The sequence below is a fragment of the Anas platyrhynchos genome, chromosome 2, assembly GCF_047663525.1.
Source record: "Anas platyrhynchos isolate ZD024472 breed Pekin duck chromosome 2, IASCAAS_PekinDuck_T2T, whole genome shotgun sequence".
Taxonomy (NCBI): domain Eukaryota; kingdom Metazoa; phylum Chordata; class Aves; order Anseriformes; family Anatidae; genus Anas; species Anas platyrhynchos.
In genome coordinates this window covers 99,112,221-99,138,771 of record NC_092588.1, presented here as the reverse complement: position 1 = coordinate 99,138,771, position 26,551 = coordinate 99,112,221, and the positions used below count along the sequence as shown (strand labels likewise).

General features: G+C 40.0%; 1 protein-coding gene across 5 annotated transcripts in view; it reads left to right on the top strand.

Annotated features, from left to right (window-relative positions):
- ITGA9 (integrin subunit alpha 9) overlaps positions 1 to 26,551 on the top strand; it is a 233,597-nt gene that overhangs the window by 114,009 nt on the left and 93,037 nt on the right. For all 5 annotated transcript variants that reach the window (XM_072033282.1, XM_027451383.3, XM_072033285.1 and 2 more), the window contains 2 exons: positions 6,263 to 6,418; positions 18,933 to 19,009. In XM_072033282.1, the coding sequence (XP_071889383.1) occupies positions 6,263 to 6,418; positions 18,933 to 19,009 (233 nt within the window). The remainder of the gene's footprint in view (positions 1 to 6,262; positions 6,419 to 18,932; positions 19,010 to 26,551) is intronic.

Below are 26,551 nucleotides of genomic sequence, written 5' to 3'. Positions count from 1 at the left end.
TCTGACTGTTTATATTTCAGTGTTGTTGTTATTACAGGTAGCCACTTTTATGTTACATGGATAGCTGTGGCCAGCCTGGTATGGGGCAAAAAGCTGGGTGTCTGAGCTATGTTTTCTCCTTTAATTCTGTTTCCATTTTAAATAAAATAAAATCAGAAAAGAAAGATCAAAAGTGAACCTTAAAAGAGAGAAAGAAATGGGTGATTTGAAAAAGAAAAGACAAAAGAACCCCACCCTGGAACAGCTAGACACAATGAAAGACACAACATTAAACTGTATGGTTAGGGTGTGGGGAAAAGAAAACAACACCAAAACTGTGAAACCATATTGTCATAATGTGTTTTAGTATTGAGCTGGAAAATCAAGGTCTGAGCTCAGTAATGCGTTATGTTGTGGTTGGGTTGCACGTGATGACTTCTGTCACTGATTACTGAGAAAGATTATCAGTAATATATTATTGTTAAGCCTCTGTAACCTCTGACATGGAGTATTGAGGCCACTGATTGCAGTCTCTCCCATGCTGACATTGGTAATAGCTTTATCACTCCCCAGCTGATAGCTGGAAGCCAGACACACAGGGATGGGGAGCACTTGGTTAAACTCAGAGTGAGCTTCTACCCAGCTGGGGTTGGGACTCCCAGCCCTTCCCTCACCATCTCAGGGTGTCCCTCCCATGCACGCAGGCTTCTGGGCGCCTCGTGTTTGCTTAGGACCCCATTCCCTCAAGGTCTGCTATTTTGTCCCCTGCAGCATCTTTCCCATTATCAGTGTTTGAAGGGAGAGTTGCTGACCTGATGGAAACAGTTGTGTGCCAGATGAACACACTTAGGATGAGGACAAAGAAAGCGCTCCCATTCCTTCAAACAGTAAATAATGCTGGAGTGTGCAACACCCTGCAAGTCCTTTGCTCTTTTTTTGCTTCTCTAAACTTTGGGATTCTTCAGAAGCCTTGTAATGTTTGAAGTTTAGCAACAAAGGCTGTTTGCCTACTTGTTGAATTGTAGCTGTCACAAAATCTTAAAAGAAAACAGAAGCACAGATTATTGAAATGTTAGGCCTCTGATTGCTTTCATATGCTATTAATTTGACAAAAATTCACCAATAGTGTTTTAAATGAGCTTTTACCAACCAAATAATCTTCCAGTTTTGTCTCCCCACTGGAACAGGCTTAGCAGTTGTATTTTTCCCCGTTTGAATACAAGACTGTCTAAAATGTGTGTGTGCATGTTTATATGTTGTATGCAGAATGGAAATTCTTCTAGATGACTTTGGCATGACTGTTCTGTCTGCTTTTGCAGTGGGGAGATACAAATGCTAAAATCACACCAATCTGAAAAAAAATCATTTCAAGTCTTAGAATGTCTTTGTCAAAGTAAATACAGATGAGAGGGAGAGGAAGGCTCTCCTGGGGACAGAGGTGTTTCTTTCTGTTGTATAGGATTAGTAGGAGGTTGAAAGTAGTAACTTGCCCCATGTGTTAGGAATTGGTGCTGTGAGGGGTCTAAACTTGTCTGTAGTTTAGATTTGCTGTTAAGTGTTGCAAGGAACAGGGAAAGCAAGTTAAGTTGCTCCTCACTCATTTTGAGGTACAGGTTTGTCTGAAATGAATGCAAGTTTGTCTCCAAGTTTGTACTGAATTGAATGCACCAAAGTCTTTTATATTGAATGACCTATGGTTCAGGGAGCGAGGCTAAGATAATAGGAGAAATTAATTAATTTTAAAAGTTGTACACAAAGTTGTAAAGTTGTACACTAATCTTATTGATTCATGAGCCATAATATATAAAATACTGGCTGCAGGTCTTAATAAACGTATAATAAATTGTGGAAGTAGTCGGCTTTGGCTCTGAAAGCTGGTGGAGGTTTGAGTCATTTCTGAAACCACTGAGTAGGGAACTATTTATCCCTTGGCACTGAGCTGAGGACATATGTGGTAGTGACCTGCAAGCTGATTAAAGTGTTGTGCTGGATTAGCATTAGCACCATGGCTTTATACGTTTTACAGCATTAATATGTTATCTATTAAAGTAGGATTGTCAAATATATTTTGTGTGTTTTAGGCCTGTAAAAATGCTTATAGTCTATTATTAGTGCTTGTTTAAAACTTGAAATAAATATGTTTAGACTAGAAGTTTTAAGTTGAATGTTTTTAAAAGCCAGGTTCTCAAATTCATTCTTAGTCATCAAGCTAAACAAAGCTTAATTCTCAGAAGTACTGAAAAGCTGTTCTGAATTCACTGAAAGCTCTGAAATTTTGCATGGGTTGATGCCCTCAGGATCAAGTCAGAGAGTAGGAAAAAGGCCTGACAGAGCAGATAACTTTCCCAAAGAGAATAACAAGAGAAACACTCAAAAGATGTGAACAAGGACGAGAAGCAAAGGGCAGCAATAGAAGTCACAGCTAATGGCAATATGTATTTCTTCATTCAGTGCTATTGAAAATGACTTCATACTCACTTAATGGTTTGTTGCTATTAAAGGGCCACATTTCCTCCTTTATTCCTGCAGGACTCTTGCTGTGGATTGTAGAGAATATTTACATCTCAATTTATTTCTCAGACCATTGGCCATAATTAAAAGTGGAATTTGGCACTCTTCAGAGTCCCTGCTGGAGACTTTCACCTTCTAGAAGAAAGGGGATTAGACATGATGATTTATTGGGCTCATGTAGAGTCCCCTGACTGTACTGTGGCACTGAGCCGAAAGAAAGCTGAAATGGTATCCAGTCCTCTCTGGCAACTGCTCACACCATGAGCAGAGCAAATCCTATCCCTATAATAAAACCTTGTCCTGTTTCATCCAAATTTTCCTAAGTTTCTGATGTGTGTGGGCTTTTGGTAGCACAAAGTTAGTGTTGGAGAAGACAGCGTCTGCCTGACAAGGCAGGGTATGCCTTTGTGAGGCTGCAGTCTGCGTCTGTGTTTATGTTGTCACGGTGTGCCTTAAGCTGTGCCTACCAGAAAAAAAAAAAGGCAGAAAACAATTTCCTAACATCATCACACTCCATCGTAGAGAGGGAATTGAAATGCTGTTCAGAATCACAGCTATGACATTTGATCGTTGCTCTGTGATTGTTTTTCAGGTTTTTTAGGACCCCTTAGGTACAGAAGCCAAACAGAAATGCAGTCATGAATCTGGCAGTGGCTTGCTTGCTTGCTTTTTTCTCCCCTGCAAAGCCAGACGAAAAAAAGGAAAACGTATGTTGTGCCCAGCTTCTACCACAGCATTAAAAAAAAAAAGAAAAAGTATTTCTTTGGGGTGATTGTTCTGGGAGAGTAGATGGTAAGCCAGCTCTTTGTTAGGGTGAGCTTTCAGGTGTCTGTTGAAACACCTCGAAGCAATTTACTGCTTTGTTTGATGCTTTTAAGTGTGCTGTTTTTGGACTTTGAGTTCTTTGTCATCACTTGATCATAGTGAGGGAGAGCACCTTGATTAAAAAAAAAAAAGCCTATTTGTACCAAAACAACTTTTTCATCAATTCAGAGTAGTCACGCAACATGCCTCAGAGGAAAAGATAGAACGATCCAAACGGAGGAATACGTCTGGCAAGAGCTGTTTCCTCTGTAGGGAGTTTGCTGGTGGCAGGACGATGTGCTGGGACTGAAGTGTATTAATTTCTGCAACGCCTTATTGCAAAAGTTTCTTATGTCCAGGATGAAATCTGATCAGAAAGAGAAAAGAGGAAAAAATAAAATAAAACAAAACAAAACAAAAGAACACCCTAGAGAAATGGCTTTTAGAACAGGCAAACTACATGGTGTAGCTGATGGGGAATCATGCCTTACCTTTAGGTCCTTGGTCTAATTCAGGCACAGCAAAAACTTATACCAGTTTAGTGACATCCAGGCTATTTATGTTATTTATTGTTATTACTCACTGAACACTTGTTTTAGGGTTGTTTCTGTCGATAATGTGAACTCCTTGAGTATTACACTTGTTTTGATATCCTCCAGACATCTTTTCCAGCTAACAGAGCTGTGCTTTCCATGTGCTATGACTTGCCAGGGGTGCTTTTTCACAGTTCAGAAGTGTCTTCAACATTTGACACTTCCTTAGCATAGTGAGGAAAGGTGAATACATATAAAAGCTGCTTGTAGAAACCATTCCCCTTGGCAAGTCCGCTTCAGCTGGGCCATGTAACTGAGAGAAAATACAACAAACACTTTCCTTGAGTCAAAGAATTTTTCAGTCTGTCTCAAACCTGATTGTCATTGTATTTTTCAACTCTTAGAAATCAGGAATACTTAAAGGTGATCCATGTGCTGCAGTGTCACCAGTACATGATCCAATTACTGGAAGCAGGTAGACTGTCTGAGAAAGAAAATGGGTGTATATCTGACTTAAATAGTGCTTCTCCAGATTGCTTTTGGGCAAATATTCAGTATTTTCATTACGCACTCACTTCCCAGACAGTCTGTGGTATACCTGAGAGAGAGAACCGTCTTGTGTCTGTGTTAGGAAAAATCCCACATAACGTTGTCTTCGTATTTTAAGATTGTGAGCAGAAGGGACTGAACATGTGGCAAAATTAATAACTGGGTAGGATTCATACTTTCATCCTTAATTAAAGACAAGTGGGTATGTGAAATACATTTCCTCAGGGCTGTGGTGGAGTAATATCCACACATGTAATTAATCTAGCTGCTGGAAGTCACAATTTCACCACTAAAATGAAACAGAAAGACACCAGTGAACAATATGGGCACACTCCAACATTCATTGAAGTCAATGGGAAACTTGTCTTTTCACTTCAAAGGGTGTTGGACTGAACCTGGCAAGATCATATTAAAACACTTACAAGTCATTAAGCATTTACTCTTGCCATACTGCAGTATCAGAGCTAGAAAAGCCATAGGTGGATTTTAATTTGACTCACTGCCTACAGTTTTAATTGCTCTGTGTTGACACAGTTGGCTGCATAGGGTTGGATTAGGTGGTGATTTGTCTGATGATTTGTTGTGTTTCACTGCTGCCTCATGATATGCTCTTTATAGTCTTGTTTCTGTGTATGTGTCGTCATCTTGTATGCTGATACAATCCTCACTGAAGTTATTACACATGATCTTCTGTGAGAGCAAAACTAGTAGCTTCTGTGAATTTTAGCATTGCTATTTTCTAATCTCTTAATGGCAGAACTCCTACCCAAGGGAGTAGGAGTGGTAGACGCTGAAGATGTTGATGTCTCATCCCTTTGAGGTATTCAAGGTGAAGTTGAGAGTTGGCCCATTTGAAGATTGGTTGTCCTTACTTATGGTATTTATCACCTCAATCTGCATTAAATTTACACACAGTCTTTTAACTAGCTGAAATTTAAGAGGGATGTTTGCCCATGAAAAGGTAGGATGTCTGCCATTTTTATTTCCTGGTAAATTGAATTTTGGAAGTCAAGACTGAACAGAGCACAATGAGCGTTTTGTTCTTATTCTATCAGACAAATAATGTGGCACCACTTATAGTATTTCTGGTGTGAAGCCTAGAATGCAGTGATTCAAAGAAACTGAAAAACTTTCTTCCATATTTCCTGCAAATGTTACTGCTCTGAGGGTGGAGAAAGCTTGAGTTTTCCTTTCAGAATCATGCTGGAAGATGGCTTCTCTTGCCCCTGCGTGTCTGTAGCCTTATTTTTTATAGCCACATTTAACCATTTAATAATTTCATTAGTACTTGGGGGGGGGGGGGAGCATGACAAAAAAAAAAAAATGAAAAACACAAAAAAACAAGGCCAGATGGTTTCCTTTTTTTTTTTTTTTTTTTTAAATACGTGGTGCACAGTAGAGGTGACTTCAAAGTTGAGGATTTAGAAATCCCAGAGAAAACTCACTGTTTGCTTCCAAATTTTGCAGTACTAAAGGAAATGCATCCTAATTTAAATCTTTTTTTAGGAAGTGTTTTGGTTTTATTGAAAAACACTTGGTTTGCAGGTGTGGCAAATGGGCCAATGACTTCAGTGGAACGAAGAGTACCAAAAGAGTAACTAATTTTTTGTTGTCTTTGTTTTGATCTGTCTTGTTTTGGTATAATGTGCTTTTTCCTGTTTGGCACTGAGCAGACCAAGGGGAACAGAAGTCTGCTTCATGTCTGCAGTGTTGAATATAAGTTCCGCTTAAATTGTGTGTATAATTGTTTTATATGTGTGTATGTATATATATGTGTGTGTATATATATATATATATATATATATATATATATATATATATGTATGTATATATAAATCTGCTTGCTTGTATGTGAAGGTAATATCTCTGTCCACTTTCTTTTACAGAGAAGAGTCAAAGATGTCATATCTCCAATTGTATTTGAAGCTGCTTACAGTCTTGGGGAGCATGTGCTAGAAAGAGGTAAAGAAGACAAGGAACTACCTCCTCTCAAGCCCGTTCTCCGCTGGAAGAAAGGACAAAAGATAGCACAAAGGAATCAGGTCAGGTTTGGACTATGTTATTGCCCCAGGCCTGTGGCACGCTCTAATCCTGAGCTGACAGAAGTGGATGTAAAAGATGATGGCAAAGCTTAGAGCCATTTGTACCCAGTAGTCTTTTTGTACCGTCCCTCCTGTTTCTGATGTCATTACTCTTCCATGAGGTAGTGAAGAATTGTGCTGACAGGGTTGGGTAGCAAGAAGTGAAGTCACTTGTTTCAAACTGTTTGTTCTGGGCAGAAAGAGATAAAATGAGGGAAAGGATGAGAAAAGTGCTGCTCCTTCTGGTCCTTCTGGTTTTTCCCTTTCTGAATGATGGAAGTTTTTCTCATGAAAGACTTAGCCTAAGCTTTTCTTTTAGGTTAAGGCTTTGTTAGTCTTGTAGGGACAGGGTTGGGTCCAGGAGGGGACACGGGGTCTTTACCAATCTGCAGGATGGAAGAATGATGGATGGAATAAAGAATACCTTGCTTGGCCCACTGCCCTCTTTTCTTGAGGGCTCCTCGCATCCAATCATGTGTCAGGGGTAACCCCTTCTGCTGTTGTTATTGCAGAAAATGCCTTGCTGAAATAGTGACTCTGTTTCAGAAAAAGTGAAGTGTAGGTACAACAGTGTATAAATAGGATCTTGTTTTGCTCCTCTGCATTTCAGAACAGTCTCTTTTTATTAATTTTGGTCAGAACAAGAGAGTTCATATAATTTTCAAACACTCATCATTTATAGAGTGGGGATCCTTCTTTCCCCCAAAATATTCCCTTAGGAAATGAAGTGTACATGGTCGGGCTGCCTGTCTGTCTGTCTTGACCTCACTAGTATCTTTGGAAAATGTTGGGCCATTTTGACAAGAATTATCAAGACAGTGCTTATGAAGGTATTAAGCATATTCAAGGTTCATGAAAGCAGGTCAAGGAGAGAGACCCCATTTGTGACCTTTCAAAAGGCTCCAGTTTGTGTGTGGTCCTTGTAGGTGCAGGACAGCCTGCCAAGGAAGGAGCCTGCGGGACAATTCCACCTCCTGCTGTGCTGGGACTGGAGCATCCAACCGTGAGGCTTGAGGCTCTGCGGGAAAATCAGACTACTGTGGCTTGCAAAACTTCTTCATTTGCAGCATCACAGGGTAATTTAGACTAGAAAAGACCTTTGGAGATCCAGTTCCTTGCTCAAAGCAGAGCCAACATAAAAGCTAGATCAAGTTGCTTGGGGTTGTATCCAATCAAGTTTGATTTCCAAAGCATGCTTACAGAGTTACGATCTGGTATAGCTTCTGAATAGGAAACCTTTTTTATTTTCCTTTAAGCTCTGAAAAGTTTGTCTGGAATTTTAGGCTTTTAACTGGATTGTTAAATCTGTTTTTTAACCTTGGGAAGTTTGATATATAAAGAGATGCTTCCATCATCATCTGTAGCATTGCTTTCTGATGCTGCTCGTACGGATATTCTACAGGTCCTATAAACCTACAGGTCCCTAAATACTACTCAAGAAAAAAAAAAAATGCTTTGTCATATACCCATGTACATATATACTTATATACATATACGTGTTTGGAATTGCATCTTGCTGTAATTCTTGTACTTAGAGAACTGAGTATTTAATTTATGTTTAAGCAAATGGATGACAAGAGAATCTAATAATTATTTTATGAAGAGGGATGGTGTGTCTCTTAAGTACCTGAATGTTGCATTGTTGCAAACATACAATAGGAATTTGTAGAGAACTTTGAAACCTGTGCACTGTGATGGAAACTGAATGTTACATGAACTAAACTGGTTGGACACTTTAACTACTGGCTTTAAATTCCAAAGGTCACATTTTGCCCTGCAGGCATACTCTCAGATCAATATTAAAATACCTAAATACTGAGATTATAAAGCAGATATGTTGGGAATTTCCCTGACTTGTTTTCTTGTGTAATTTGGATGAGAGGGAGCCAGTTTAACAATCCCTTTCCATTTGCTTCCCAGATGTTCACTTAGCTTAGTAAGAAAAGGATTTTGACATGGGGTGTGCCTACAAGTGTGCTTTCCACTAAGGAAGTGTGCAGAGCTTCGCTTTCAGCGTAGCAGTCATGGTGACAAAGCCCTGGCTGAGTAGCCTTGAGGCACTGACAGGATCCTCAAAGACTGATTTCATGGAAACAGCGGGGCTTAGTGTTCTGTTAAGATTCTTGTCATCTTGCAAGCAGAATTGTTTTTAAAGGCCAAGAGGAATAGTAGGAAACAGTTTACGTAACAAAGGACTTGCATTTTCAAAGAATATAACAATTCTGGAGAGACCTTATGTTTTGGAAATCCAACTCAGAAAAGGTCTAGTAGGTTCTGTTTTCAGAAGATCCAACTCCCTCTGAATATTAGCTCCAGATAACATTGAGATAAGTACTTAGCAGGAGAAACATAGGTACCACATTTAGCTTGTGAAATCAGCAAGATTTCAAAAGGGTAGAGGCAGATGGACAATATAGTATTAATGCCAATACTGAAGTTTTTAAATGTGGTGTGTGATTTCAGAAGTCCTAGATCCTGTTGATCCAGTGAGAATTGGCATTTTGAAGTTGGAAAGGTTGCATCTGTTGCTTCAAGGTACCTGTTGTTACAGGTTAATGCTTTGCTGGTAAGCTCAGGTGGCTAACTTCTGTGAATGAAGGTGGCAGAAGATGATGGAAATAAACAGCTGATGAAATAGGAGGGAGCTGTAACTGGGCAGGAGAGGGGGAGACTTCCATCTGTTAATATCCTACTTCAGGTCTGTTAGACCCACTTGAAAAGCCACACATCTTGCAAACATGCGGGCTGTATAGTCACTTAGATATGTTTTTATTTAAGCTAAAGTTATGTCAAAGCTGAAGTGATTGCTTTTAGAGGATTTTAGTTTGTTTTTCATGACCCAGATGTTCCCTGCACGTGTGTATGACTTCCCTCAAGGAGAATTACAGCACTATGGTTCACAAACAAGCAGGTAGGAGAAAGTATCAAGTAACCTCTTGATGTAAGTATTAAAGGTTATATTGAGCATACAAAGTTCTTTGTGGCACTTTGCACCAATGTGTTGATGAGTCAACTTGGAAACAGTTCATAGGCACCCGCCAGTGGGAAGATGTATCCCTTGCTGATGGCATAGCCACTAAAGAGGATTATGTTGGGTATTAATTCTTTAAATCAGTTCTTTAAATCATTACTTTGTATGTGAGAAAACTGTCTTGTCCTAATTGATTAGACTGGAACAGAGCTAGAGTAGTAAAGGAGTGCATTGATGTGGTTTTCATTCAGAATGCCTTAACTTATTTAACTTATTTGTTATCATGTTTATTTTAAAATAATGCAACTTCCAATGTAAGGCAGTGCAAAAAGATGCTTGTATTTAAAAACAAATATACCCATGACTGTTCAGGAAGGGGAGCCTCCTTTTCCTAAATGATCTGGCCTTAAGGCAATCAGAATATGATAAATATTTTGAACTTCTGAGTAATTTGAGGAAAAGGATCTTCATAGAAATTTCCTGATGAGCATGATGCTACTGTGGGACTTCATGCATTGGCTTTTTTCTAAGCAAAGAGGCTCTCCTAGTTCAAAATAACATAACTAAACTGGCCCAGGATACAGCAACAGTTGATTTCTCACTAACTTAGTCATTTTCTAGGGTTCTTGTATATGCTTACCAGAAACTATGGTTGCTATAGCTTGGTGTAATCATTTGTGGTAGCAAAAGCAAATACTTATGGGCTATGTTTTCATGTTTATTGATAGATGCCTTGGCAACTTTTGTACAATTGTTGGGTGGAGACTGGTTATGTGGAGATGATTACAGCCTTCCAAGTTGTCAGTGGCTAGCCAGCTCAGTTTTGTTCAAACAGAAAATCTCTAATGGATCAAGGTTGGGTGGAGAAACAAAGATTTTACTTTTTGAGTGTGTATTATAAACTTCCCACCCTGAGGATGGCTTTCCATTAGCTTCCTCATTGCCTTCCAAATCCAGTTGCTACCTCCATCCACTGGAAAAAACTAATAAATTTTCTTACTTCAGGGAAATTAATGTGTATTTAGAACATGGTTTGGCTTCGCTCATTGTAAGTGGTTTGTACTATAACATTTATTTTTGCATACCCACTGTATAAATACATGTCAACCAGGAAAGACAAAGATCTCCTGCCAAATACAGCGGGGATTTGTTCTAGCAGTATCCAGTAATGTATCTTAGAGTCTAAAATGTGGTATGCTAGAATTCTGTCTGTTTTGAATACTGTAATAAAATCACCTGCTGTTATGTGGATGGAGACACCATTTTGTTATAAGAAAATATTCTCAGTAGATTTAATTGCGTCAGCATCTTCAGGATTTTGGGAATGGTCTGTCATAAAACTGCTTATGAGAGACAGAAAATGTTTAGGACGTTCTGTTCTCAGCTATGTCAGACTTGCAGTGAGAGTCTGGGTACGGTGCTGCATCTCTGGGTGTCTGAGGCTGCACGTCTCTAGGTCAGGCTTCACATTTTAAAATCAAAGCACTATTTTTGGAAATGTGTGTTTGAAAAGTATTTGGACATAAATTAGCTTACTTGACAGGTATGAGAAAGCATAGGAATATTTTTATGAAGCTGAATTATGAACACCTGTAGTAATTTTGGCTTGCTGCATTAATAATGGCACCCTGTTTTTTAAAACATCCCCCCAATCAATATCTCATACTGAGCACAAGGCAGTGACAGATCTACACACGCTGAAATGTAGTGTTCATCCACATGGCATGATCCAGGTTTGCCAGTGGCACCTCTTCCAAAGCACAGAGATGCCAACATGCCTGCTTAAGTCAGATCAGGTCTCCACCAGCAAACTGAACTGTGCCTGGTGTGTTTCTAGGCATTGGAGTGACATCTCTATCCTGGTAGGCTGCTGGAGTGGCTCTTGCCATGGTTTCAACCTGTGCCAGCTACTGCAAACCATTCCCAGGCATGGGTCAGCTGCTAGAGTGCTCCAAGTGTCTTTCCCTGATACAGCTGAAGCCTCAGTAGCTTCAGGTACTTGTCTGGAGCTGGATCTGTGGGAAGGGTGACGATCAAATATTTTTATACCCAGGCATATAGGAGATGACTGCAGGATTCAGCTAAATTGCTGTGTTCTTTGCCACTAAGCTCCCTTTCCTCCCTGAGCAGGGCAAGCTCCCACATTCCCTTCTGCCTTTATTCTTGCAGAGATCTGCCATGTGCCACCCTTCCTGCTTCATCGCTGTTCTTTTTCCATCAGGCAGGGTGCGATTGCTGAAAATGATGCTTTCCACTCCTCCCTTTGCCATCCTTTTGGTACTGTCAGTCTTTTGCTCTAGACAAGTTTGGTCAGAGTCAGTACTGAACTGGCAGGGACCGGGTGCTGTTCGTGCCAGGAAATCTGGAAAGGACCCACCCTGAGCATCCACTGGATTAGGCTGAGTATTGCATTTGCCTGCTTTTTTTTTGTTGTTGTTGAATGGCAATAATGAGGAAAGATTTACAAGTCTGGAACAGATTCAGTGCTGAGTGAGAACAGCAGGTGTCCAGATGCATTGTACCTCTGAAATGTTTGTAATTAGCAAACTTGCTGAAGTAAGAATTAGTGGAAATCAGTGCCTCTGATGGTATGCATGTTTCTATATGCTTGTTCTTAAGCAATGAAAGGCTTGGCCAGTAATTGTCCAACTTGTTTATATTCCTGCTTAGAGGCAGAGGCAAAACATCAGAGCTGGGAATGCATAAGACATGGTGTAGATCTCGTGGGCTTCCTGAAGAAAAACAGACAATATAACATGCACATGCGTGTGTGCATACAGATATGTCCACCTGCATGTGTAAGCTGTGCACGTGTGCTGGGGAGAGTCAGACTGTAAGGCGATCTTGTCTGAGGTGGTAGGACATGAGATATCTGATTTAGTTTATAAGTTCTTCAAATAAATATGTAGAGAAGTGAGAGATGATCACATGAACATTTGCAAGCTGAACCCTAACTTGAATTCCTGTTGGGTAATTTCTGCAGTTCCATGTAACAGCATGAACTTCATTTCCAAGTTACTCTGTGGATGGAGAATTGTAAGTGTAAGAGGGGACAGTTTCTACATATGTGTTGAGCTGTTAAAGAAAATCCTAATATTCTTTAAAAGCCACACAGACAGATGACAGACTTCATTAGTCTTCTTGATAGTGTTTCAGCAGTTATATGAAGGGTCAGTAGAATTTAATTGGGATACCTAACGTCTGGAAGCAGATAATATGATAGTATCAGCTCATTCAGTTCAGAGTATCTCAGTGCCACAAAATCCTTGTCAGTTCAGTGTAGCAGTCATAAAAACAAAACCACTGAAGTGCAGGTGAATTTTTAAGAGAGCACTTTCACACATCTTTGTGGGTCTAAATGAGCTACAGGTAGACATAAATTGCTTATCTGATTATTCTAAAGCTTTGTGTTTTTAGCCATCAAAACAGTTGCCATATATATGTATTTATCATTTTTATTATGCTCTTATATTTCAAATCACGCTATTGTATGATGAGCAGCAATGGTTTTGACTCCTATGTTAAAATGTTTAAGTATGGAAGCATCCTGGGTGAAAGATTCATCTCACACAGTTTCAGTTTGGATGATAGAAATAAGGACGTTTAGGGTAGAAAATGTTCTCAAATATCGCTAAAAACTCTCCTGAGATGAAATAATTGAATTATTCTGTTATCATTCAAAATAAATGGAAGACCATTTAAGATGAGACAGGAAAATATAGTGAGAAATGTGCTACAGAAATCCATCCTATAATGGTATTGGGAGATAGAACAATTAACCTGGTATGTCTTTCTCATCTTTGTTCTATGGATTTATAAGGTCTGAAATCTTGTATAATGAGAACACTTCTTGGATGATTTAACTGTTAATGATTTCAAAAAGAAAAAAAATGCCTCAGCCTGAAAAATGAGTGAGTCAGACTAGAAATCTAATAAAGCTCTGAAAGGCTTTGGGGGGGTGTATTTCTATTGCCACCAATTGTAATGCTTCACCCCAGGAGAATACAAGGACAAAATTGCATTGTTAAATCCACTTACTGCTGTGAGGAATAACTAATACATATGCTTATTAATTTGTGTTTGCATTCAATTGCTAACAGGTTTTATGCCTGATCTTTTCTAAATGGCTGATTCCATTTGGGAGTTCCTGTTCCTCTAGAAAAACACTTGAGCGTTTTCTCCCCTTTTTATCTTGGTGCTCCAGCCCAATTTTCAACACATACTGAAAGGTATAAATAGCAGGATAGAGCTGAAATAGGGAAGAAATTAATGCATTTGGCCTTAGATGGCTTGACAAGTGTCAGTGCAGTAGTTGTGAGCCTTAGGCCCAGAGTCTTCCACTCTTCAGAGTGGATGAATTTCCCTGTAGCCTTCCCCAGCTGGAGAAGTTCCACGTGTCGTGAACCCTTATTAGTGTAATAAAATAATTACTACCATTCAGTTCCTGTTTTCTTATACTAATTCACTGTAAGTGAGTACCTGTTTTCTATGCGGGAAAGCGTGCGCTGATGAAGTCTACGTGGAGCTGAGGGAGCTTCCTGGGTAGCCTGAGTCTCCTGCACCAAGGTGGCTGCTCGTGGTTTTGTGGTTCAGATTTTGGCTCTGATTCTTTTCAACTCTTACAGCTCAGCTCCCCTGGTATTTCTGCCTTCTACCTGTGTTTGCTCTGCCAGTCGTTGGAGGTGTTGTGGAAGTCATATGTTCTTAGTTTAGCCAGCACATCTGATGACATCCTGGAGAGCTTTTCAGAGTATTAATTGCATTTCTAGTAGGAATGTGAATCTGCTTTTTTGCACTTGGTTTAGCAGGATATTTGAATGGATCACTTCCGTGAGTAGTGAAGTATTGGATGTCTGGGGGGAGCCGGTAACTATTTATCTGTGGTCAATAGATCTGCAGGTAACAGCTTTATTTTGCAGGCAGCTGGAAAACTTAAATACAAAATGTAGGTCTAAAATCAAGCTCCTATATCTGGTTAAGCATATTAATATCCACATGATTGATTTGTAAAGCTATAAAATAGAAAATAGGTCCTGGATAAGGCAGTGAGATTTGCTTACTGCTCAGTACTTTTGAAAATCAGATCACATATCCGGGTCCTTAAATATAGAGCTAGGAACCTAACTTCACCATGTAACATGGCATAGCATCAGGATCTGAAAAGTTTGTGTTTTTTTTTTTTTTTTAAAAAAAAAAAGCTCCCCTTTATTCTTAGCAGTGCTGTTGTTTTGCTACTGTGGTGTAGTTTCTAAGGAATCTCTGCACATACTGTAGGGTATGGTGACAATTTACAGGAAATCAGTGTAGAGACTGGAATGCTTAATTCAGATTATTGTGCATAATCTGTGTTCTGTTGAAGAATGTGGCACAGTTTGTGAATTTAAATGGATAGATCCTCGAGTTTCCGAAGGCCAGTGCTGCCACTTGGTAAGAGAGACAGTTTGAAGTTTCTGTGGACTGATGTGTGAAAAGTAGTTAAAGACCTGATCTAGAGTGAAATCTCATATCCAAACCATAAAACAACGTGTTTTCAGTGTTGAAAATCCCAGTTCTCCCCCTTTTCTTCAAGTGTTGACCTTCAGCTGTCACTTTCCTTTATCTCTGAGAAGATGGGCACAACTCTTACAGAACACAATATTGGCAACCTCTCAAAGTCTTGATTGCACATTTTGGCTAAGACCTGAAATTTCTACTGCTTCCCTGAATTCTGGGGGTTTGAATGTCTTGGAATACTTTTTTCTTTGTTTATTGGATGATTTCCAAGACTTTCTGTGGGCAGGAGTGCCATAAACACAGGTTTTTTCACTTTTCCCCGTTTCCTGTTCTCTTCCCTACTCCCAGAAACATAGATGTTTAATTTTAGATAGCCATTTAAAGACACTGAAGCAATTTAGTGAATCAGGTTTGAAACCCCGGATTGCCTTCCTCTGAGCAGAGAGCTCCAACCATTAGGCTCAAGTCAGGCTCCTTCTTGCTTGGTTTTCTCTTGGTGTCATTTCTTAGCAGTCCAAGATCAGCAACAAGAAAAATGGGGATACCTTTAACCACACTAACCAGCAGCTTTGTGCTTAAGGATGCTTTAGGTTGCAGGACTATGGATTTATCCTATTACTTCAGAAGGCAAAGGATCATATATTTATGTAAAAAGTGGAATTTAATCCTTTACCTCTATTCAAGAGGTAAATTGGACACAAAGGTGCTTGCTAGAAAGCCCTGAGTGCCTGTGTAGACACATGTTCCCTGTCAGCTGGCTCTAGGTCTCTTCTTACAGTACACTTATCAGATACAGATGTCTTCATTCGCTCTATAGCAAGTATGTCTTAATGTAAGCTTTTTGGCTTACTCTCTGGAGGACTTGGGCAACATCCGCCTCTGCTAATCTTTCAGGATGTATTTGCCACATTCCTTGACCTCCCAAGAAGCATCTTCTTTTCTACCCAAAAAAGTTGCCAGGCAGAATATCAGAAAACCATGTTTGTCCTGGATGTTTGGTGACCTGGTGGGAACCTCTATGGAGCAGTTTCGTGTAGCTGCTGGGTCCTGTGCAGCAGGGGGGAATGCAGGGAGGAATCATGGACCCTGAAATCACTAGATTTGCACTCTGCTGTGCTGTAGATCTGGGGATTGCAGGAAGGCTAGCAGACTCCCTATGCACATGCATACTGCATTAGCTCTGTGCTTTACAGTGAAGATGTGTCCTAGAAACATTGACGTTGTTCAGTCTGTGCTGCTGCGTGCACACATACCTTTTTTGCTCTTGGAAATGCCAGACAGAAGTGCGGTGACCTTAAGAGATGTAGCTGTGTTTCTCTTTCAGGACAATTTTTGTTCACCCCTTCCCACAAGCTTAAAAATTCCCTTGAATGTATTTCTTATGTAAAGAAGCTTCCTGACCATCTCTGATGAACATGTTCAAAACTGTGAGGTAAATGGTACAATTGAAGTGGAATCCAGGAAGAATCCAGTAAGAATTTGAACTTCTATTGTCAAACCACTGTTCAGAATTGCTTCTCCTCACCTTGAGCAGCAGCAACTGCAAAAATTGTGAAGTGTTTCCTACACACAAGGAATTTATTTCCTCCTACTTCCCTCTTTCCCATCCTGAATATTATGTACAGCCTAACGGTGTGAAGGTTGGTTACCTTGTTGAACACTTTGAATATGTAAAAGCTCTGTAAATCCCTAAAACTTATTTTAAAGCCAAAGCCACTTTAAAGATTGCTTAGAGCTAAAATTGATTATATTCTAGTAGTGCTTATACATATCCCAACAATAGATGCTTTCTCTACCAACGTGAAGTGCTGAATTAAGTATGGTTTCTGGCCTGAAGGAATCACAGTCCAAGTAGACCAATTAAAGGCACAGTAATAGAATGTATAAGCAGTGCTCACAAATGTTATGATGACTTACAGTGCGTTTACCACTTTTAATTCTTTAGGAGGGATTTGAAAAGGCAGGAATTAGTCAACTGGAAAGGCAGAAGAAGCAACAGGGTGGGCAAGGGAAGGCTCAAGACAGCAGAGAAGAAAGTGGAGGAAGCAGAAGTGAGAAGTTACTGGATTGAGGCTGTAGCAGGCAAACAAAAACAGGAGGTAGAATAGAAGCATGGTGAAATCTATTCAAACAAGGGAAATATTGGAGAATAGCAAAGTAATCCAGAGATATCATTAGCCTATGACAGACTGAACCAATGATGGCTGCCTGTATAGGTCCTAGCAGCTGTCTGGACTGGAAATCTTCTCCTTGCACCCTCAAACCTGACTGGGTTCAAGATTATCCACAAAAGTAAGGAGTTTACTCCTACACATTTACAGATCTGAGGACTCATCATCCTTATTTATTTCTCCTGTGGTAGTGCTATGTAGGAACTTGAGTTTTATCACATAAAATATTCTTGATGTTTTTCAGAGTAGCTTGCTGTTCACTGCATGGTGTGTTGGAAGAGGTACGTGCTCAGTAGTTTTAGAAAATGAGGTATTCGTTCCTTGTAAGAACCACATCTATGGATTTAGTAACAAAATTCCAAGATTGTTAGGTAGTTATTTAAATGTATTTACAGTATTTGATTCTTTTAAAAGTGCAGGTCATATCTTTGATCACTCTGTTCACTTTGCCAAGATTTCTGTAATGCAAATAGGGATACTGTCAGGCAAGACTGTTTTTGCAGTTTATTTTTCTTTCTCCTCTGAAGGTCAAACAGTCTTTCCTATATATAGGTACTATGCTGGTTGAGGGATTAGTGCTGAGAATTTTTGAAGCTATGCCTTTGAAATGTACCATGTTTTGAGAGGGATTCCTTGTGCGAGTTCCTGTCCCAGGGCTATCATGATTCTCGTCTTTTGGTGTGGGAGCCTCTATTAAGGAGAAAAAGTAGTCACAGACCTTGTGTTTAAACGCTCACCAATTTCTACATCTGAGATTCTGAGAAAGCAAAATGTGGGATAGTAAAATGAAAGCATAAAGTAAATCACCCCAAATGTACTTGCCACCTCCCATTTATCTTTGTCCTATTTGCAGCTTAGATACCAAACTATGCTGTAGGTTGTACTGCTAGTCCAAAACTAATTGATATCATAAAGGTGCACTCCTCTTTGGAGAGGTCTAAAAACACAGAAAAAGGACAGGAAACGGTCTGCTCAACTGTTCAGAAAGGTATCAGTCTTTGTTCTTAACAGCAGGGGAAAATAACCACAATCCTGACAGCTTCTGAGTTTCTTGGACACCAGGAATGTGTTCCTATCTTTTCCTTTTGCTCTCTGTTGGCTGCCCCATTTAACTACAACAAATTGCCACAGAGATTCACATAGGCTAATGGAGACTTCTTATGTATTCACTGTCTGTCAACATGCTGTTTTTTTTTTTGCTGCTTAGTGTGCTAATGCCTAGTTTTATGTTGTTCTTTCACAACCCCTGTTTTTATCAATCTGTTAAAGATCATAAATGATAGTCTTTATCACAAGACTGACAGTGGTTCTCTTATCCTAGGATACACTGGGTAAATAAGTCTGTAATTTTCTGTTGCTCGCAAGATAGCAGAAAAGTTTGCCACTGTTCACAAAAAAATATAAAATAAAATCCTTATCTTTAATGTAGGCCACTGAATGTTTGCATGATTTCCTTTCTTCCAATTTGCAGGGCTGAAAATAGTTTCGTTGATAGTCTATATTTTCTGTTTCATTTTCTTGCACATGTGTTGGAAAAAGGTGCCAGAAATATTGTGTGAGAGAAGTAATTCTTATAAGATGAGAAGTGGGAATGGATTGAGGAAAATCTCTGAGGGAGTCTGTTTTTGTTGAACCTTCTTGTTCAGTTAAAAGAGAATAAAGACTTTTTTGTAAAGATGAGATTTGGCTTCCCTTGAGTTTCTTTAGTGTTCACACTGCATATTCTGTATCACAAATTTTGGTGATTTCTTTTTTTATTTCATCCAAACATTGCCTCTTTGGGGGAGCTTTAATCTTATGCGTTTTATGCTATAACAGTTCTTTTCTTTGCTTTTCACAGACTGTTTTTGAGAGGAACTGTCAATCTGATGACTGTGCTGCTGATTTGAAACTTCAGGGTAAATTACTGCTATCTAGGTGAGTAACTGAAGTTTTTTCTTTTTCATTCTTATATGCTAGTACGCCATTCATTTTATGTAAGATGTAGTCAAAAATCAAAATGCAAATACAGTCATCTTATATCCAGACTAGGACATTGATAATGATGGCATGTCTAGTGCAGTAAGGTCTCAAGATGTACACAAAGGTGTAGGTGTAAACTGCACACAGAAAAGCATTTTTGTTCTGAAAACATGTCACAGGTTTTAGAAAAATGTGTCTTCTATGGTTGTGATTCCCCCCTCCCCCCCCCCCCCACAACCTTTAATTTCTGAAATTGTATACTTTACTAACTCTTGAAATACTGCTCTCCTTTGTCTTTTTGTTAGTAACTCGGGGGTGTCTGATTTCACTTTATTCTGGGATAATAAACCTTGTCAAATAGACCAGAGGTGAAGTTTATGTTCTGTCCTTTGAGACTGGTGATCCTAGGAAAGCACCTATTGTTTTGTCAGGATGCAGTTATTCAATTTCTGGATAAATCAGGCTAAAGGTGAACTTCATGCATCACTCCTGTTTCCTTTTTTTTTTTTTTCTTCAGCATTTTAGCACAATTTTAGAAATGGAAGTGCTGATGTGAGTTATTTAATTGTGTGCCAGATGTTTTGCTGCTTGCAGATGCTCTCTGTGAAATGCTTTGCTTTTAGGTCAGGAAAGAGGGGAAGAGAATTTGCTGCTTATGAAAACTGAAAAAAAAAAAGAAAAATGGGTAGGAGATATACACATTTTATGTAAGTCTACGGCATGCTGTAGCCATAGTTGGAGACAAAACTGAACAAGAGTCAAATCTGAGTAGTTACGGACTGGACTTCTCCAGACACGACTGAAGTCCACAGGAATGTTTTTGGGGATTGGCTGGGAGCAGAGTTAGGTCTCAGGTTGCAGAGTCCACACTTTGACTGTGATTAGTCTGGATTTTTGACCTTTCACTAGATTTTAGTGGTGAGAAGAACATATTGAGAGTAGAGCTGGAGACTTGTCTGTGTGGACTGAGGAAGCAAGTAAGGGGATTTATTGTACATTTGAGGAATAATCAATTAAAAACTGCTTCTACAAACTTGTCAGTGTGTGGTAATCATAGCAGTAAGAGTTGTATTTGTGGTTACAGTATTAGACTGTTTACTTTTATGACTGTTATTTACACTATCACAACAATTTAAAAGCCACAACTGTCAAAAAAAAAAAAAAAAAAGAGGATATTCAAATAGAGTTTCCACAGTCACATAACAAAATGTTGGACAAGTGCTCTCAAGTCTTTTTTGTTCAGTGACATTCTGAAGTCCTGTCTGAAATAAACAGGATGTCATCAAATCTATCAAGTCCTCACATAATAGGTTTCCTTAAGGTAAAGGGTATTGTAGACTTCAGCTAGTAAGAATCATAGCACAGTAAACATCTCTGAAGAAAACACGTTTTTGGTCTGTAAAAATACAAAAGCATGCTATGGATTCTGATTATAAAAAAAAATAAAAATGTCCACCTTGAAGAATATGCTCATCTTTCTAGCCCCTTCATGTCTTATGCTACAGAACTCTGTGAGCCTGTTTTCACATACTAGCTGTTTATGATAATTCTGTGTAAAAAGCATTTGCTTTGTAGGAAGAGCATAGAACGTGAATCTTTTATTATTATATGCACCTAGGAACTAAATGAGTGACTTCATTTTTAGGAAGATTATGGCAGTGTCTTTGTCTAAATAATCACATCTGACTAAAATTGGTGGATTTATTAATAAAAGCAATATACGTAAGAAATATATATAATATAACATGATAGATTGAAATAAACAGGGTGTTTATGGGAAGGCAGCAGTAAATACAGTGTCTTAGATACTCAGCAGCTCTTTGAAGGTATTGCTGGACATATGGGTAGAGTGATCTAGTTGAGGTCATCTACCTTGGCTTCCAAAACTTTTATTAGGATTTCTCACCAAAAGGTCATAAAGAAAGTAAGTTGTCCAGGCCTAAGAGGAATGGTGCCTGAGCATTTCTACATAATTAAAATGCAGTCAACAGAAGGAGTAACTAGTCTGTTTTTCTGGTGTGCATGTGCCGTGGCCAGTGGTACTCATCATACTCATAAACAATCAGGGAAATCTGCTAAAAATAAACAGCAAGGTGTTAGTTTGCTAATCATACTAAGCTATTTAGAGTAATGAAAAGAACAAACAAGGAGCTATATTTTCAAGCAGCATATGGTTAATCAGTGGAATTTACTGTTGGGGATGTTGTAAACACTGAAAACTGAAATAGTAGAGATGCCAAACTTGAATGCTGGAAACTGCAGAAATTGATCAGGAAAATAACACTACATGATTGCCTTGTTCTTCCATAGGCCTCTGCTTTAGACATAGTTAGAAGTAGGGCTCTCTGCTGGATGGACTGATTTATTCTGGCTATTCTTACACATTTTTTCATTGATTTGTAGCATGTTAGAGCCAAAAGCTATACAGAGCATGATAATATTGTGAAGTATAGTTTTGTCCATCACTATAATAGGCTTTCACATGTGTGCTGGTCAGAGCACTTGTGTGTATAGGAAGTTAGCTCAGATTACATTATCATCATGAGAATTGCTTGCTGAGGTCACACTTGTGAGTTCAGGAACCATGCAAGCTACTCCGATATAGAGTTCACCTGAGATGCATTTGAATCACTAGACTTACCCAGTTAGTTAAGATCACAACTGCATTCGAATATGTCAAACCAGTGTACCAAATGACTAATAGGAAAATAATCCTGGTCTAATTTGGCATTTCATGGGATCATCCTTTTCTTCCCAAAACTTACTCGTGCCCCCACAAATGGGGATCACTGCACTTTGATACATAACAAACAGACAAACCAGCACATCCACCTAACAATCTAATATATGGTGACTTATCCGAAGTGCTCAAACCAAGCAAATCTGTGTTTGTAAATTGAACGCTGCCATTCTGACGAGATAGAGTTATGTTTGCCTCATTATTTCTTGTTAGTGCTGCTGCAAGTGGAAACTGTGCTGCTGGGCAAGCTGAAATCCTTCACTGTGATGTTGGTAGTGGGGAGGAGAAGGGGAAAGGCCTTGAAAGTGGATAATGATAAAAACCTCAAAGATTTCTAACCCTTTCAGAAAGAATTAGTGAAGATTTCAGAGGGTGAGAATGGGGTGTGGTAGTGATTCCCATGCTCTGTTTTTGTTTTTTCAAACGCTTCTGTTATAGTGGAAGGTGTCCTTGCAGACGTGGGCTAAAGACCAGGGTAACATGCTGTACTGGAATAAAGACAAGCTAGAAGGCATTTATTTTGAATAGAAAAATACACATTCTCAGTTAACAGACATATTTCTTTAAGGCTTGATTTCAGTTAAGAGATGGACCTCTTTAAGGCTTGTCTACTTTCATGAGCATGTGTTTGTATGTAAGCCCACTCCAACTTGTAAGGATTGTGAAATGATGGAGCCAAACTCTTACTGCTTGTGTCAGATGGCACCAGGGACAGCAGTCACAGACTGTGTCTCGGCAGCTTCAGGCTGGACACCAGGAAAGACTGTCTTGTGTGGGCAGTTTGTGCTGCACTGGAAGGAGGGCAGAGATCATGGGGTCTGCTGTTCTGGGTTTCAGGACTCAGCAGGGTGAGGTCCAAGGTCCCAGCTGACTGTGGTTGGCAATTGTTCTGTGATGAGCAGGCTGATGGATGCTATAGTCTCTAGAGATGATTTCCAACCAAGTTTGCTGCAGTTCTCTGACTCATGTCAAGATAAAATCCTCTCTGCAACTTGAGCAATGCTGCCTCAACAAGGAGCCTCCCTTAACCAAGGTGGAAACAGCTGCCTAAGATGGTTGTCGTCCAGTGTCATGGCTGTGATGACACTGATGCTGCCTCTGCCAGCAAGAACAGCATCACAAGAGGGGATGGTGATATCAAATGCTGGACCTGACAAAAACTGCAGGGATTAAACTTTCTAGTGCAGACATAATGAGGTAGCATGTGAAACAGCCACAGTGGTGCATGCTAGTGTTACCACAAATGGTCTTTTTAGTGCTGGGCCTGCATTTATTCTCAGGACTATGGGTGTTGTTAGCTTAAAACTACAGATGCAATTTCAGGGTAGGGAAAAAAGAGCCATGGGATGTGCTGGGGATTTGGTGAAGGCAGTTTTGGGAGAAACTGAAGGATCAGAAGAAAAGTGTTTTGTCTTTCCAGTCATAACTTTTCAAATCCATTCTTCTTGAAGAATAAGCATGAGGTTTTGGCACCACAGAGTAGAGAAGACTACCTCATTGCCTCCCCATCAACGAAACTCCAGTGTTAAATCTTGCAGCTGTAATAGCAGATACCAAAATTTGGCCCTATCCATGCAGTACTACCCCATCTTAGTGGGGAGGATGAGGGGCAGAGGGGATTTAAAAAGGAAGGGATTTAGAAGTATTTTAGTGTGAAGAAAATATTTATAGCATTTATGTATTGCATGTAGGTAAATCTATCAAGACAATCTGAAACCTTAAGAGAAATAGGAATAGGATATTTTGCAATAAGTTATATTTTTATGGTAACAGTCTTTTGGGACAGTAGTAGAAAACTGGTTTTCCTTGCCAGTAATCTATTACTGAAAAGCAAAATGCAATTAAAGAGTGCTCTGTTAGCTATTATTTTCAAATACATTGTTTAATATTACAAATGCGTTTATAACATACCATGCTTGACTTGAATGCCCCACTTCGTGTTCTCAGCCCAGCAAATGTCTTTTCCATCAGGTTTCTGTAGTGAATCACAGAATCACAGAATTTCTAGGTTGGAAGAGACCTCAAGATCATCGAGTCCAACCTCTAACCTAACACTAACAGTCCCCACTAAACCATATCCCTAAGCTCTACATCTAAACGTCCTTTAAAGACTTCCAGGGATGGTGACTCCACCACCTCCCTGGGCAGCCTGTTCCAATGCCTAACAACCCTTTCAGTAAAGAAGCTCTTCCTAACATCTAACCTAAAACTCCCCTGGCGCAACTTTAGCCCATTCCCCCTCGTCCTGTCACCAGGCACGTGGGAGAACAGGTCAACCCCCACCTCACTACAGCCTCCTTTAAGGTATCTGTAGAGAGCGATAAGGTTGCCCCTGAACCTCCTCTTCTCCAGGCTGAACAAGCCCAGCTCCTTCAGCCGCTCCTCGTAAGACTTGTTCTCCAGGCCCCTCACCAGCTTCGTCGCCCTTCTCTGGACCCCCTCGAGCACCTCGATGTCCTTCTTGTAGCGAGGGGCCCAAAACTGAACACAGTACTCGAGGTACGGCCTCACCAGAGCCGAGTACAGGGGGACGATCACCTCCCTAGCCCTGCTGGTCACGCTGTTTCTGATACAAGCCAGGATGCCGTTGGCCTTCTTGGCCACCTGAGCACACTGCTGGCTCATATTCAGCCGACTGTCCACCATCACTCCCAGGTCCTTCTCTGCCTGGCAGCTCTCCAACCACTCATCTCCCAGCCTGTAGCTCTGCTTGGGGTTATTGCGCCCCAGGTGCAGGACCCGGCACTTGGCCTTGTTGAACTTCATGCAGTTGACCTCAGCCCATCGGTGCAGCCTATCCAGATCCTCCTGCAGAGCCTTCCTACCCTCGAGCAGATCGACACACGCACCTAACTTGGTGTCATCTGCAAACTTACTGAGGGTGCACTCAATGCCCTCGTCCAGATCATTGATGAAGATGTTAAAGAGGACCGGCCCCAGTACCGAGCCCTGGGGGACGCCACTAGTGACTGGCCTCCAACTGGACTTGACTCCATTTACCACAACTCTTTGGGCCCGGCTATCCAGCCAGTTTCTAACTGGCTGGATATACCACACTTTTATTGAGCCTCGCTGTAGCTACTTGTTTAGAGGCTGAACTGCATCTGTTTCCTCAAGATGTGCAGGGGGAAACTCTGAAGCATGCGTTTTGTGGAAGATTTTCAAGGCTAGAGAAGCCTAATCTATTCCTATGGTACTCTGTATGGGCGGAAAGTACTCTGGTCTTTTAGGAAAGAACCAAAATGTGCTGAGAGAACAGAGTCCACGGGAACACAAATCTGGTCCTGGCCTAATGCCTCAGATTGGTATTCAGGTAACTGAAACAAAGCCAACAGCAGTGACCAAAATCTGATCAGGCTTCAAGGGGAGCCAAGTGAAAACCACAGAGAATACATCTGAGTGACGGTAAGGGTGTCTGAAAAAACAGACTTTCTTCCAGCTATAATAAACGAACCAGCTAAAAGACCAGAGCAGAATGGGTGGTGGCTTCCCTGTGAGATGCAGGTAGGAAGGAAATCCTGTATGACTGTGTAAATACACTGACAACCCATGTGCTGCAATGAGTGGTACAGCTGTACTGAAAACAAACAGCAGCAGAAGAAAGATGATGTTGTGTCATGACAGGTAGCTGCAATGTTCCAGTGTGAGCTGTGCACATGTTATGTAAATCAAGTTGTAAGGATAAGGGCTGTGAGCTCCCTTGGATAGAATATGCTGTAATAAATATTGCTATTTCTGAGAAGGTTCCAGGAGGAAGTCTGTCTTCCATATATTTATGTGACATGAGGTTATCCTTCATCTGTCATTCGAAACCGCATTACTCACTTGTTGGAATGCTTTTGCTCATCTGTTTGGGTGGTTGTAATATGCAGCTTTCTTTTATGTATAGGTTTTAGAGCACCCTTAGGTGTTCTAGCTGGTTATTAGATTTAAATTTACTTTCTTTCCCTAGAGATTGGTTGGGGTTCCTGTCTGTACTTCTGCAAATTGTTTGTTTTGGAGAAGGCAAATTGGAAGCAAAAGTTGTTGAAAGCCAAAGGGGCAACAGGTGCATTTGCAGAGATTTACAAGGTTTTACAAATTTTTTATATTTTGCATTGGAGTCAAAGCTTTCATAAGTTTTCTTGTGCAATGGAATTGTTGAGAAACATCCTCTTCCAGTTGAAAGGTCAGGCTTGTGACTTGGGCCATCTTTTGCCAGTCCTTCTGGAATTAGCCAGAAGATGGACAAAAAAGCAGTCTGTCAAACTTCTTCAGGTTTGAAATGTTTCCATTTTAATAAAATGGCGATTTATGGAAAAAAAAAAAGGTATTTTCCAGTTATCTTCTGGTCAGCTCTACAGAAGCATTTTTTCCCTTCAAATAAATTCTTTTTGCGACCTGCTAAAAGATTAACATATTTTCTGCCAGTACTTTTGTTTCTATGATCTGTTTTGTCCTATGCATGTGTCTGCTTGATAGGCAGGTTAACAATTCAGTGTGATCTTTTTGGCATGTAACCTCAAAATACCTAACCCACACTTCACTGAAAACACCTGCATCACCACCCCATGGTCCTGCACCCTCTGAGCTTTAAACTCATTTTCATTGCTTCCTTTACAATGCAATAAATTACTTTGAAATAGCATTAAACTACACTATAATGAGTTTATAAGCATATGATTATTAGTGAATAAAAATAAATTTCATTTAGCTATGCAACCCATAGCTAGTCATGTGGTTGTTTTGCAAATAGACACAATAAAGAGTCTGTTCAT